This window comes from Anopheles ziemanni, chromosome 3 (genome assembly GCF_943734765.1).
Source record: "Anopheles ziemanni chromosome 3, idAnoZiCoDA_A2_x.2, whole genome shotgun sequence".
Lineage (NCBI taxonomy): Eukaryota > Metazoa > Arthropoda > Insecta > Diptera > Culicidae > Anopheles > Anopheles ziemanni.
This window is the reverse complement of record NC_080706.1, coordinates 35999744-36014906: the sequence shown is the minus strand read 5'-3', so window position 1 is coordinate 36014906 and position 15163 is coordinate 35999744. Positions and strand designations below refer to the sequence as shown.

The window sequence follows — 15163 nt, the reverse complement described above, 5'->3', positions numbered from 1 at the left end:
TATTTCTTTCACCCTTGTTTGTTTCTTCTTTTTAATTTTGTTTTGTTTTTTTTTCACTTTTGCTTCCCGTGTTGTTCTATTTTGTGTCCCACTCGTTACCAAATGTTGTTTTCTCCCCTTGTGGTGCAGTCCATTTTGAATATTTAATTCTTTTCCTTAACGTTGATAATATTCACTCATTTCGGTTTACTTTTACTCGTGTTCCCTCCCGACAGTTCTAACGGAGGACAAGAACCAATTTTCATTTGTACATTTGATAATTTCCCAACCTTCACTTATCGGGTCCCATTTGTAAACGTCGGCTGGTGTGTCCGCTTCTTGCCCGATCTGCTGCCCGAGTTGTGATCGAATTTCGATTATCGAACGCAGCCGGGCGGTTTGTGCATGAGAAACATTTAAAAAATGGAAATGAGCAAAACTACATGCGGTCGCGAAAAATAATTCAGGTGTGTTATTTTTCTGTCCCGATAACGTCTGGTATTTACATGGGAATCGATTTTTTTTCTTCTTCTCTCCATTACACGTCCCACTGAATGCAAATTTGTGCTCGGCAAAAGTAATCCCCAATTTTGGCCGACGATACGATTGACCCTACGGCCGAATTATTATTATTATTATTATCATCCTGCTCATCATCCGTGTAATGGTTTTATTTATATCACCAGCCACATCGTCACACAATGCAAAAACCCGCTGTTACAACGTCGTCAGCGCTGGTACGTCGATGTAAATCGGTGAAGGCGCAAAAAACTCCCCCATCCGAACGTCGGCGACATTTCCTGACTTTGAAATCCTGTCAGTCACAGGCCAAGCTGCTGTGCCGGCTGTCGGCCGGAACTGCTGCTCGGGGAGGGATTATTACCGAAAACGTTGTCCCCGTCTGCGGGTGTGACCGGTGTGTTCTTCCCTACCGGTTCCCGTCAGGATGGGTTGTGTAATTTTTTTCTTCTGGTCGCACCAGACAAACACCAGTCCTTCCAGTTGGTGCGCCAATTGTTGGAGATGCCTTCCGCTAGCCGTGCGTTTAAACGCACCCTTTTCGGTTCGCCAGCGTTCTTTAAGTGCGGCTCAGGGCTTTTCCATTTCCGGCTCCCAGGGACCGAAGCCGGAAAATGGTGAGGGCTGACCAAAATGGGCGCAAGGCGGGTAGTAAAATAAAAGGAAAACCTGTCCAACCGTTTGGCAATCGTTTTTCGGCTCGATCGGATCTCGCTCGTGTGTCCGAGTGGTTACCGGAGCACAATATTATCGGGCGTGTAAAAATGAAAACGATGGTAAGACCGTACACCGGTACGGATAATTCCTCAACTACCCCGGGTCCCACGACCCGGTAACATGTCAATTTCAGGCGCTCGTGCAAATGACGGATGCAGACGACGAGTGCGTCGTACGGTCGTTCGTCATTCGTCGCTCGTCGTCGTTGAAGGGGGAAAAATGGCGTGTACAGCGGGAAAAAAGGGAGAAAATCCGGTACACCGGGACTCGGTGAAGGTGGATGGCCTTCATTTTACGTCCGACGGGAAAAACACAAAAGCCGGGTGGGTAAAGAACCGTCGGAGCGCACACGTGCCCGGACACGGTTTACGGAAGAGGCGGGTTTTGTGCCTGCAAGCTATATGACAGATATGCACATGTTTGCCCAACCGATGGGCCCTCGAGTGGCTCGAGGCAGGATCAGGCGATTCGATGACGATAAGTACACACACACACACACATCCACATCCACTCAAACATACTATCATTATTGTCAACGGCACCATCAGGAGTCGTCGCTGGGAATAGGACCTCACGTGAACGGGGAACATTTGCATTTGGAGCTGGGTGACACAGCGTCGTCACTTACCTGGACTACCGAGGAAGACTGAAGAGTACAGGACACGCCGGGACTGATCGACCCGGGCATCCGACGGTGATGACCATTCTCGCCTCGAACACCATCGACCTGCGGGAAGAGAAGAGGAAACATAGACGTTCAGCATTAGAGGCCACACGACACAGAGACATATCGGTACATCGGGGTCTTGGACCGAACCTACACCACACGGAACCGGCTCATGAGTTACGAATTTTCACGACCGAACGCGCCACCTGGAGAGTGTTTTCTCCGATGAAAATCGAGACGAGAGCCGTTTTAAAGTTGGCCACCAGGGTAAAGTACAACCTGTGCCCTCATATACCGGGAGATATTTGTAAGAGATTAAAGAGTTGACTTGTTTCGATCCGATAGAGGATTACTTGTTCGTTGTTTGGAGGACAACAGCTGAAATGTTCATGTTTTTATTTTAAAAAATGCTAGGAAAAACCATCTGATGAACTCTTAAACATCTGAATTTATTTTCAAACAATTATTATTATAGTATGATAAATATTAATTTAAATTCAACCGAGAGAGCAGAGAAGTACACATAACTTGAACTTAAAAAGAGCAATATTTTAACTATGAATTTTCGATCGCAAAGCAAAATTATTTGCCAATAATTCCTCATTGAAACTCATCTACTAGTTTGCTTTTAGTGTTGGCATGTGTTAAAGACACAAATGAACAATATCGGAAAATAATATCGATACTGAGTTTAATGGCATTTGTTGCACAATTGAAAACAAAAAACATTATCCTTCTTTTCCAAAATAAAAATTCAATATGCTCGAATATTACTAGAGTTTTTTCCTCACGTTGTTTTTGATGGAAATTAAAATGTTTTGATGCGTTGGTAAATATATTTCAATATAAATAAACTCGAATGGAAAGCCCCTTTCTTCAAAAATAATCAGAAAAAGGTAAAAGTTTTCCCATTTCCGAAAAAAAACACGATACAACATCTTCCGACCCGCGGACAGATGGAAGCGGATCATCGCCATTCGTATCGCCGTCCGGTATTTAGAGCACAACAAGCTCCTTAACACCTGGCTAGAATCGATTACTCATTCCTCGATTTATCACGCCTGCCCTCGCCTGCTCTGGACCGGACACCGTGTGCGGCTCTCAAGGGTGACTCGGCATGGCTTAAAACACCTCTCTTCCGTCCCTGCCGGGTCGCCGGAACTCCGTAGGCAAATGGTTGAATCGAAGAGGCACTCGGAAAAAGGCCCTTGCCCATTACCCATCGTTAGCGGAATCGGTCGTTTTCGTCCTTTGTTTGTTTCGGTTCGGTGGAAGGTGGTTTTTGGCGGTTAAATTGGGAGTCGCGCGATCGTGCCGAGGTTCCGAGGCTTGGAGATCGCCGATCGGATGCACGGAGGATTTTTCGCGGACGCCAACCGGCCGTCGGTAGAATGGGTGTGCACACCGATCTGAAAAAAGCCGATCGAACCGCGGTCCGCCGGAGCGCGACTTGAGATCAGAAAGGAAAAGCCGCCTCAGGTTGCAGAACAAAACACAAGAATAAACCCACAAAAAAGACAACCTTCGGGGGTGATTACAAAACGGTCAGTATTTTTCGATCACAAAGCACGATTCTTTTGGGGCCGACCGGCACAACAACAAACGGGTGTGGCCGGTGGAAAAACACAGCGATGGACGGAGGAGGAAAAACGCATAAACGCCAAAAAATAATGAACCAAGAAAACTGTTTGAACCCGCGCGGACCGTTTCGGCTGTCCGACTGTCTTCGGAACCGATTCGGATACTTGTGTACCTTTCCGGATACTTGTGGCCAATGTGTGTGTGTGCCTGCCTTCTTTTCCGCCAAGTTTATGGCCGCGATTTGGGCCTTGCCTTTACGCTTCTTTCACTTTCATGTTCACCCACCGACGGCGCGTTGCACTTCTGCAAGCGTGGCCTTCTGGTGGCTAAACGTGGCTGGTTTATTTTCCACCGGCCACCCCACGTTCCCCGGCGGCCTCCCCCAGTATTTAATGTTCCCCGTATGTTGTTGCTTTTCCGAGCGTTTTTCCGTGGAAACCGTTTGAAATGTGTCGTTTTAGTACGATACATAGGAAACCGGGAGCTGAGCACCGAATCGAACGCACCGCCAGAAAACCGTGGGTCAAAAGAAAACTTCCCCGCCCGGCTTCGTTTTTCCGAGCACCGTAGTGCCCGCCGCCGGGCGCTGGGAAAGTTTTTTGACAAATTCCGCGAAACGCCCCGAAGAACGTTTTGACGTGTTGATACGTCTGTTGACGTATCGGGAAACGGCCCGGGGGAAAAGTGCCGCGTCCGGGAAAATAGTGCTCGGCTTTTTTAAAAATAGTTCAACGCCGCGTACGCGTTAAATGCGTTTCCCGTCCTCGAATCCGCTTCGGCGGTCGGCGTTTTGGGCGGCTTTTCCTACGTCACGTGGGGCGACGATCGTCATTAGTGTTTGAATATGGAAACCTTCATGTGTGTGTGTGTATATGTTTTTTTTAAACTCTACTTCTTTTACAACACAACAAACGCACGCACGGACGCACGGTTCAATCACGAATTTCCCCGGGCGCCCACCGGAACCACGTGTCACGATGGGGGCACAGGAAATGGTCGCTTGTGTTTTTAAGTAATATTTTCCCAAAGTGTCTATCTTGGGATCGGTCGAGAACCGAGATGTTCGGTTTTCATTTTTTGTTTTCGATTCATCTCGTGCTTGTGTTCCTGTGAAGTCATGTTTGATTTTCTTCACCCTTTTTCCCGTCCCGATTGTTAGATCTCGGAATCCGGGTTTTTCCAGCCCGCCAAAAGCTAAACGCTAATGCTGGTGGCGATCATGGGCAAACATTATTGTTTAATTTGTTGGCAATAAACAAATCCATTTCTCACTCAATCCATCCATCCATCCCGGGTGCGGTTTTCTGGTGGAAAAGCCCGATTCACCTTTCCATCGTTTTGATGGACGGAAAGCGTGCGGGGGGGTTTGTGTTTCAGTTTTGATCGTTGCTTCGCGCTGAGAGCGTGCCAAGTGTGGACGAAATGGTTCGGAAATGATACAATTAAAGAAGAAGCAAACAGTAAAACATACTGCTACAGTTGTGAAAACCCGGAAGCAACCCGTTTCCGACGGCTGGCTCTCGAGCGGGGATGTTTTTGGGTGTAGTTTTAATTTTCCTTCAACGGAAGCTATCTACTCGGCATCGGTGCCATTTATCTTTCTCGGTGGCACATTTTTAATCGCTTAAATTGGCAATTTTCCATCACCGCCCCAAATAATGCGCCGACGAGTTTGTTTTATGGCGCTATCGGGGACGATCACCGTAGCGCGTGATGGTAATTGGGAAGAGCATTGGGAGTGTCATCCCCGTCGGGCGGGAAGAATGGAAACTCTTCGAGCATGTGTCGGCATGTGGTGGCAGGAAAATTCAATGAATCGCAGCGCATTTTCCAGGGGGACTTTCGCGACGCGAAAGATTGCGGTTCGAACGCGATATGGTAATTCGTTAAACTTGTGGCCCCTTCTGCGATTATTTTCGCCAGTTTGCACTTTCTTTTTTTTGCAAACCTCCACAACCGAGGGGAAAACCTATGCTTCACCTGCGAGTATGTGAGGAAAAAATTCGTTGCGAAGAAAAATGTGAACAAATTTGTGGGCCCTCGCGCGAAGACGAAAAAATAACGAGGAAAATAATACATCCTATCAACACTCGAGCGGTGCGTGTGTGTTGTTTTTCCATACGCCACCCTCTGGGACTAGTGGCGTACCGGGTCTTCGCAGTTCCCCAAAGAAATTGATGTAATTTTTATGGAAAATGTTTGGTACCTGCCAGCCCGCATGCGGGACGACGGGTAGGCAGGCAGGGGACAGGGTTTGCTCGAAGAATTTAATCAAATTCCTTTCGCCTGAACGCGCGACGGGTTTCGCGGCTGGTTTCGGGAAAATTCGAAGCTCGGTAGGGAAAACTTTACGCCGACGACAGCGCGAAGGCGATGGCGTTGCGAAGTTTGCGTGGCAGCCCGTCTAGGAAAGCTCGAGAAATCTAAACACGCCACATTCCCCAGAGCGTCCACCGAAAAAACATATATACATACACTCCCGGTGGTGGTGAAATGTTGTAAAATTGTTAATCAGCTTGCGATTTGCGTTATCTGATGCGTAACGTTGCCCCGCTTGGAGTTCCGGAGGAAACTCTGGCGCATTTACCTTAGTACCTTCTTCGAGCGGTGAAAAATCGTGCCTTCGCGGCTGGCGTGGAAAACGAGCACCAAATTAACCCTCCAATCGGTGGGTGGGTGTGTGTGTGTCGGGGAAAGGTGGTATATTTTTCGCAGCACCAACGAAGGAAATTCTTCACCTTTTACCGACCGTTGTTCTAGCGAGTTCGTTTTCCGTACGGAAGGGAACAGGGAACTGAGAGGTGGTGGAAAAAGCAGCCGTCGTCTGTATAACGGGCCTATATGACTCCCCCTGTCGGCCTCATGACGACTCCAACCGCTAGGCGAACGATTCATTTAAGCTTTTGTTTCTGGTCGGTGTTATTACGGCATCTTTTTCGGGGGTTTTCTTTCGCTTTTGCAAGGGGTTTCTCGGGTTGAAGGTTTCCAACGAGGACCATGTGTCCACCCCCGCACAAAAAAAACAGTCACATACACGCACACACACCGGTACCGACGGGTAAAACAAATGATTTTCCCATCCACTGCGTGTTTTACGTATATAAAGGCAAGCAAAGGGGGCAAAAAATGGGCCGTGGGGAGAACCGAACCGAACGGGAACCATTTTGGGGTGTTTTTCGGAGCAAAATGGGGAACCACTTGGCTAGAGCCGGGCAGAGCAACAATACACACACTCAAAAATAAGGCAACCAACCAATAATGGCACAGTTCACGGTAGGGTTTTTGGCAGGTAAGCGATGTAAGCCCGGGCCCGGAACGGTGGGGCGGAAAAAGTGAGCCGAAAACAAAAACCTAACAAAGGCAAAGGAAGAAAAAAACCCACGAGCGGGAATGAAGGAAAACAAAACTAAAGCGACGGCTAGACACAGCGGTATTCGCACGAATATTCCCGCCGTCCCGCGGGAATCGCGCTGGACGACGGGAAACTCCATATGAAAAAAACGGATTTCGTTCCCGCTATGTTTAAAAAACGCGAAACTACGACCCGGCGGGAACGGACGCATTTGCTTAATTGAAACGTTTCATGAAAAGTTTCATTCGCTTGCTACAACAACGTCGGTATGGGCAACGTATATGGATGCGGCCGATGTTGTTGGAGAGAAACCAAAATGCTAGTAGTCTTCGACGCAAAATTTTGGAGGAGGAACTCAACAACACCATTCATAAACTTTATATTTGATAATGACTCACAATTCCACTTTTACCTGCCGCCAATTTAGATCACGTAAACAAACTAAAACGTAAACAAAGCTTCACTTTGACAGATCGGGCGAATAAGCTCGTTCCCGCTGGATATTCTGTCGAATCTGGGCTACTTTTTCCCGTTCCCGCCACCTGGAATTCCAGGCGTGTTTAAACGGCGGTTAACATGGACCCGCGAAGCGAACGCGGGAAGGAAAATTAGACGAAAGCCAAAGGCCCCGGGAATGTGAAGAAATAAGCCCAGAATCGAATAGCAATAAGAGCAACACTAATAGCATGCAGTAACGAAAAGGCAAAGGCATGGAGCATGGAACTTGGGGTCGAGGCGGAAGAGCGCGGCCTCGCGAAGGAATAAAGAGGCCAAAATTATCAGGACCACAACCCGACGGGCAGAAATGCTAATTTTTGAACAGCCAGCTCTGAACACCGCAGGGCCACTCGCACTCTGGAGGAGTCGCTGAAACCCCGAACGAATAAAGCACCATCGCGCGCCAGGATATTGCGCGCCCGGTACGAGAGCCGGGGAACTTAGAATTTCGGACGCCATTTAGCCCCCGGGTAGTCCGAGGCCAGGGAAACAACAAGCTCCAAACACTTGCAGCGGAGTCGGTTGCCATCCATCCCACCCATCCATCCAATCGTAGCAGGCGACGACGTCGAGCCGCCGCTATCGGGCAGCTTGCTGCGATGGTTTCGCTTTGGTAGCGATATACATATGCATGTGGACAACCGTCGGCGTAAGCTGAACGATCTTGGCGGGGATCACATCGAACTCACGGACTTGGTACGACGGAATACTTGACGTTTGAAGACTTCTTGCCAGAAGCGGTTGGGTTGAGAAATCAATCTGATAAAAGTTAGATACCCTGCCCTCGTCCATTTGTGGAAGAAAAGTACTCCAAAGCCACTGCCTGAATTGGCTATTGGTTGGAGACAAAAAAAGATCTGGGAAAACAGGAGACCCATCCGGAAACGGTTGTTCATTCCCAACGCCCTTTGGATTGACACCTCCTGCCCTCGGGGGAGCTCAGGGTAACCGATAAAGACACCGATTGACCATCCGTCAACTCGGATGCGCGCGACAAGATATGATCCACTCCGGGAAAGGCGAAAAGTAAACTGTACTCGAGCGACAAACAACAACGCAATAAACAAACAAACTTCAACACTTACTCCATCGGTTTGTTGTTCGATTCCGCGCGCTGGTCAACCGTTTTCCCCCCATTTTTTGTGATGAAAAGAGCGATTAAGGAAGGAACGGCTACAACCATTTCCCGCTAGTCAATCTTAGAAGAGTTATCAAAGTTAAACATGACAAAAAAATAATAAACAACCTCCACTGCGAATGGGTCAGCTGAAGAAGATCCTAGAAATACTGTCACAAAATTGATTACCCTTTGTGAGTCTGAAAGTGTGTGTGTGTGTTCAGCCGTGGAGTGGAATGGGGATCTGGGCCTTTTTTTTGTCCCCGATCCCAACGGATTTTGACATTTCGAGGTGTTTACCGTTGGTCATGGAAACAATGCGTTCGGTTGTTGGACCTTTGGAGCTTACGGGTTTTTGGAGAAGATTTGCCTTTATCTGCTGATTGATAATTTTCCTGTCCACTCGGCGGAATTGCTTTGTCCGTGCGTCGGATAACGTCATGCACCTTGCAGCGTGAGATCCACGCGTTGGTTTGTTATCTGAAAAGTTAAAGTTCACAAACACCAAAACCACCCAAAAAAAAAGGCTCAAACCATTAGGTTAACGACAAACGCTGAGAAAGGTCGCCGTCAGGTTGGCTGCCCTTTCCAAATCGGATCGGCCAGCCAGCCAGCCAGTTTGCTAAACGTTCCGCGATCCGTCCGAGGGTGATTTTGATTGAAACCTTTTTCTGCAGATGGCCAGATAACGAGACAAGCACCTCCGCCAGGTGACGGCGATGACGTTTGGGCCTGGAGGTTCCTAACGAAAACAAAACCCAAAAAAATCCAAGGGAAAACCCTCACCTCCACGGCTTCAAGCCTTTCGAGTCAGCGGGCCCCGCTGAGGGCATTAATCATTTTTGAGCATTTGTTTTTTCGCCTCCACCCATAACGACGGGGCCTAGACACGAGCCAAAAACAAATGCGATGCGCAGGAATCCCGTCCGTTCCATCTGCAGAAAAACTTTGGATTAACTATTAAACCCAACGTTGGGGGGCACACGGTGGACTTTTGTTTCGGTAGTTTATTTCGCTTTCCGTAGCTGTTTTTTTTCTACTCCCAAACTTCTTTTTCTTCTAAACGTTTCCCAAACGAGAGTTTTGCACCCGAGAAAACACCTTTCCGCTGGCATCATTTTCGTTCGTTCGGACGGGGTTACGGACCGAAAACCATTCATTTTCAAACATTACGACTCCAGTGGACGGGACGTTTTACGAGAAGAAAAATCCTTTTTCTTGCGCGTTTTGCAAGTGAAGAATAATAAGAGGACGATTTTTGTGGCGTTTTGTGTGTGTGTATGTGTCTTTTCTCGTTTCTCTTACCCTGAGGGTGAATTCTTTTCTGTTTCGGGGTCGTAAGGGATCTTCCACCGATCGGACACCTGGGCTCTCGGCACAGACACAAGTGGACCTGCATATTAGATTGAGGAATTTACACATCCCGGCAAGCTCCACCGCAACCAGGGGCTTTGGATCCCGAGTGGAAAACGGCATCCCTACACCCTTTGCTGCATCTTCCTCGGGTTGGGATCTCCAAAAAACCCGACGAAGCCGTTCGCCTCGGAACGGGACCGGTGACCGAAATTTGTTGGCATATAAACTATGTGATAATGGCCAGGGGTTTTGGTTCGGGTTCTAATGCCCATATTGGACCGGCACACACACACACACACGCACAGACAGGCTTCCAGCAGCCCCCACCGGACACAGTTGTGGATTTTCCGGACGGATTTTCTTCTCAATTTTGCACCGTTTTCTCAATCTTTCGGAGGTCGGCGAGCTGCGACAAAAGTTCATTACAGTGAAATGTCCGCTTCGAAGCGGGCCTTGCGGTAAGGATTCGTATCCCCGACATTTGAAACTTGCGGGCGGGTGGGGAGAACCCCCCCTTAACGCCAACGGAAGGGCTCAAGAATGGCTCTTATTTTCTGCCTTTTATTTTCGTTAGCGGTTTTCGGATGTATATTTCACAATCAGTCCCGTTCCATCGTACGCCTCTAACGAGAAAGCCTTCGACTTCGACGGTGCAGCACTTTAACAATTTCCAGAACATCCTCGTCGACATTCCTCGGGTTGAGAAAAAAAACAAATAAAAAAGAAAGAGGGAAAACACTCCCGCGCCCGGCGTGAAAACTTCTCCACCCGATCGTCCAAGAAAACGCGAAGAGTCGGCCAACATCGGGCGACGTGTAAAGCAATAATAATTTTCGTACCGTGTAAAATTCCGTAATTAATTCGGATGACAAGTGACGTTGAATGGTACCGGTGGTGGACCCGCGGGGGTCTTGCGGGAGACGGTTCGCGGACCAGCGGGGGGATTCTGCAGTCACTTAAATTAATATTGACACCGAGCGAAAAGTCGACGAGTGTTTGCGGGCCCATCGTTCCGTCTTCCATCGCGATCGCATTATATCGCCAATATGTGTCGTGCCACGACGCCCGACGTTAATGTTGACGACCAGGGGGAAAGGGGTTTGGGCTGGGCGGGACCCGGGCGCGCACAAAAGCGTGGCATGGAACATGGTCCACCCTAAAAATAGCTGCACCGTGGTTGCATCGCGCTTGTATCGCGTTGGAGAAGAAAACGAAAAGTCGACGGAAAAGATGCAGTGAAAAATTAACAATCTACGGTGGTACGGTGGCAAGGAAACGAAGAACCCGTGGGGTGCGGGTAAAAGGCGCAATCATTTAAACATAATGAAAACGAAAAACCGCCCTGGCGCGCGCGCGCCTGCGAGAAGAAAAGAAAACGAACGGACTAAACCACGTGGAGAAACCGTGTTCGAGTGTTATCCATATTTGCATTGGCGGTATTAATTGTCGTTCTGTAAGTTCCAGCGTCCGACGACGCCGGGGACGACGGGTGACACGAGTGCGCGCGCGTGATGTCGCCTGGAGGGCCGCTGTTTACATCGCTTGATCGAAATGTTTCGGCCTACGCGCGGAACATCGGCGATCGCGAAAGGGGGCGTAAGAATTTGTTTCCGGTCGCCTCGAAGGAAAGTGCGGGACGTCGTCGTCCCTGCGTGCGTTTACAACAACATTTTTGCTTGTGCACATGTGTCAGCTTTCGCTGTCCAGCCTCCGAAGACTTTCCAGCCCGTGGAAGAAAGCACGAACGGGGGAAAAAAAAATCTCCGTCGGAATTTTGTGTTCACCGTGAGGATTATTTCTCGGTTTGTTTCCTGTTTTTTTTTGTTTTGCACGGCAAGTCATCCTGTACCTTTCTAAAATAAAAGAACAAAATCGAAATGGCACACGGGGGAAAAATAATTCTTCCCTCGCCTCCCCTTCTCCTCATCCGGGAGAGTTCCCGGGGCGCGGGCGTGTCGCAAAGTCGTCAATTAATTCAACTGTGACGGTGTTAATGGAATGGATTGCTTTGTTTTTTTTTTTGTAGTTTTTTTGGCTCCAGACGTTTAAGAAAAAAAAGCAACTACACCGAAATCCAGTTACCCAAATCGGGGCAAACGTTCGACCGGGCCGTACACGTACCCACAAGTGGCCCGTTACCGTGGGCCACGGAAATGGTTCCCCAGTGTGTCCTTTTTCTCTCACTCCGCCCTTGCCTTCGCTTTTGCAATCTCCGCGTGTTCGGGTTTTATTTCTTTTTGGTTGTTGTTGGTTCGGGCTCAAATCAAATCTAGAGCCGTAGGCCTTCCCCGTCGTTTTTGTAAAACAGGACTATCCTTACGTGTATTGAAAATTACTTATATGTGTCCTTAGCCTTCCTCGTTTGCTACTCCATCTTTTTGGCGTTTATTTTGCGAAACTGTCATTACATTAAGGGAAGTTACGGAGAATGATGGTTGGCCGCTTAGCTTCCACGGTATCGATATTTGCTCGATTGTCGGCCGCAGGGGACCTCCGAGGCGGGTTCATTATTTCATCAAATAAATAAAAAGGTGTAGAAATCAATTGAAACGTATCATTATTATCAAGTCGCAGTTTCAGAGGGGCGACTGGAAAACATCCGGTTCATCCCGGAGGGGGGGGAGGTTTCGGGAGGGAAATCTTGGGCGCCGGTATTTTTGTGCCTTTTCAATGGGCCATTGTCTTCGCGCTTATCGTTGCCGGGAGATAGAGGGATGTGGAGCTGTTTATTTTAGACATGCTTCCTAAAGCGCATGTTTGCTATCGCATGTAAAGGTGTCTTTTCATCTCGAAACGGCAGCGCACCGGTCGGGTTTGCTGTCGCGCCAAAGACTTTATCTCTGCCCCGAGATCTGGACCATGGTTGGGAAGGAAATCACAAGAAGAAGTTAAAGTTGTCATCGGGCAGAGAAACAAAAAATAAACTGCATGTATAAATAACGCAACCTAACCAAACAGCGACGCTCTCTGGCGTCCTCCGGTGGACAAGTGGCGACAGCTCGAATCGACAGAATCGATCAATATGAGTCGCCCAAGACTGGCGCGTATCTTCACCGAGCATCGCTTTTCTGATGGGCCCCGTTTGGACGGCGCTAATTAGCATCGCTGGAAACCTGATGCCTGATTTATGGGAGGCATTTATGGGGGGAATATTAGGGGATTACCGATGTTTCAGGTCGCGACAAATCGAACCGGTGCCATTAAATGCCCCGCGCTCTAGACGCCCCTCGCGGGCGGCCATTATGGCATTTTCGGTGGAAAGGAAGTGGCTCAAAGTTAAAGCTCCCAATAATGACGTGAGGAGCAGCAGAAAAAGCGAGCATATCGAATTTCTTTCTCCACCGACCAGGGGACATCTTTTTTTCCATTCTATTTCTGCGTGTCCTCCTGTTACCTTTCTTCTTTCCCTCCCCCACACCCTCACGCAACGTGGTCAATCACAGACGCAAAACGGTAATAACGGCTGATGGCGATTGCGCAAAAAGGATTTAGCGTAACGAAATTTACTGCCAATTGCTTTTCGATCCTTGCCTGCTTGGGAAATGCAAGAAAGAAAAAAAAAACGTAAAAGGATCCACCGTTTGTGGAAAGCGAACAAGGGAAAGCGCTTGCGGGAACGGAAAATATGGACCTGCAATCACAGGACCAGAAGAATGGGAAATGATGATTTAAAAACCAATTTTCTCCACCCCCTCCGTCCACTTGGAGATGCTGGAGAAAAGCATAGTCCGGCCCACGATCCGGACGTCCTTTTTTCCTTTACGTTGGTAAAGAAATTGGAGTTTTTCAGAAAGGCAGAGAGGGTCGCGATTGTGATGATAAAAGCGAAGGAAGCATACACACATACACATGTGCAGGGTACAGAGGTTTAGAAAGTGCCGGAATGTGCCAACGGTCCGGATGGTCCGGAGAAATGTTATTACAGATTATACGGATGAGATTTTCCTCGGCTCGCCATAATAATGCCTTACGCAAACGCAAATTCCTCGAATATGATCTGTTCACGGGGTGAAAAGAAGGTGGAGGGAGCGCGGGGGGAGCCAGAGGATGGTCGCAACAATAGGAAAAATGGTCCGTCCCATCCTCCATCGTTTGCGCGTTGGGCGAAATGGCACAAAATGGCCAACTTGTTTGAAGCACACTTCTGCCTCGTAGTCGTCCCATTGGAACAGGCAACACATTTTCCCAACCCGAACGAGGAAAACAAACTCGGTGACTGCTGGTAGATGACGGTTTGTTTGTTCGTCCCCTTGCTGTACCGCTATGTGTCCTTTTAGTCTCGTGTCGGCAGTATTTTTGCGCAAGAACAAAGCTACTCCGGCGACCGGTTGCGTGTCCTTCGGGCGTTTTCAACTTCGAGGACGGCCGGCGGAACGGAAAAACCCCCCGGTCCGGAAGGTGAGCTTCCCGCTTAAATCATAGCTCCAGGTGGCGCACGCAAAGCGCAAAACGTAAAACAGCAGGGGAAAAAAACAAACGACCGTCCCATGCCAATGCAAAATGTGTAACGAAACATGTCCGATCCGATAACGAAGGCAACCGAAGGCTGGACGGCGCACAAAAGCGCACGGGAAAATGAAAGGAAAACACCGCTGGGGTGGGCCATCCTCTCGTTCACGGGGTCAGCCGTTGTAATGAGACCGGGCCCCGGACCGCCTCCCCGGTTGTCCATCGGGCCGAACAATTGCAGGGACAGCACAGCAAACACAAGCGACGCGCCGGAACGCTCGAGGTTCCGTTAAGGTCCGAACCGTATCGTAAGGGGTTTTTTCTTGGTGACCCCCTGCGGCGTGCGAGTCACTTCAGAAAACAGCCCCTCGGCAGGTCCGTCTCGGGCTCTGACATCTTCCGAGGTACCGGGTAGAGTGGCCGAAAGAAGAAAGCCGGACCCATCGAACGCTCGGACGGACGCGAAGTCCTCTGATGTCTGGCCGCCTCCTCTTCTGCGCCGGGACAGATTCACTCAAAAGCCAATGCCTACCGGTCCGATAAGGTCGATTCGAGCGGTTCGAAATCGAAATAGGAAAGGCCGCTGGTTGGTTGACAGATGCACACACGCAGCGAAACGCTTTGCCCGAAGAATGGGTCCTCCGGCTCGGTCCAGGGGTTCGACAAGATGGATGAGGATAATCCACCGAAGTCAACCTTTCCACCGCGTGGGGAAGGCAGCTTTCTTCTTACCGGCTCTTGACGTTACTCTTCTCCTGTGTGTGTGTGTGTGCTCTGTGGTCAATTGTGAATCGGTTCGATCGGTCGATGGCCCGAAAGGTCGAAGGAGAAAGCAACCGTGGGACTTGTGGAGTGATCTTGAAACGATCTTGCAGCGTGTCAGTTTCTTTTTCCAAACTCTACTCCGGTTTCCACATCGGAATCCCAC

General features: G+C 49.0%; 2 protein-coding genes across 2 annotated transcripts in view; both read right to left on the bottom strand.

The window, feature by feature from the left end:
- Positions 1-15163, bottom strand: part of LOC131289364 (protein Pixie) — a 369862-nt gene that overhangs the window by 119239 nt on the left and 235460 nt on the right. The window lies entirely within an intron of this gene.
- LOC131289376 (homeobox protein homothorax) overlaps positions 1-15163 on the bottom strand; it is a 151103-nt gene that overhangs the window by 18443 nt on the left and 117497 nt on the right. The window contains exon 7 of the mRNA XM_058318612.1: positions 1840-1950. Coding sequence (XP_058174595.1) covers positions 1840-1950 — 111 coding nt within the window. The remainder of the gene's footprint in view (positions 1-1839; positions 1951-15163) is intronic.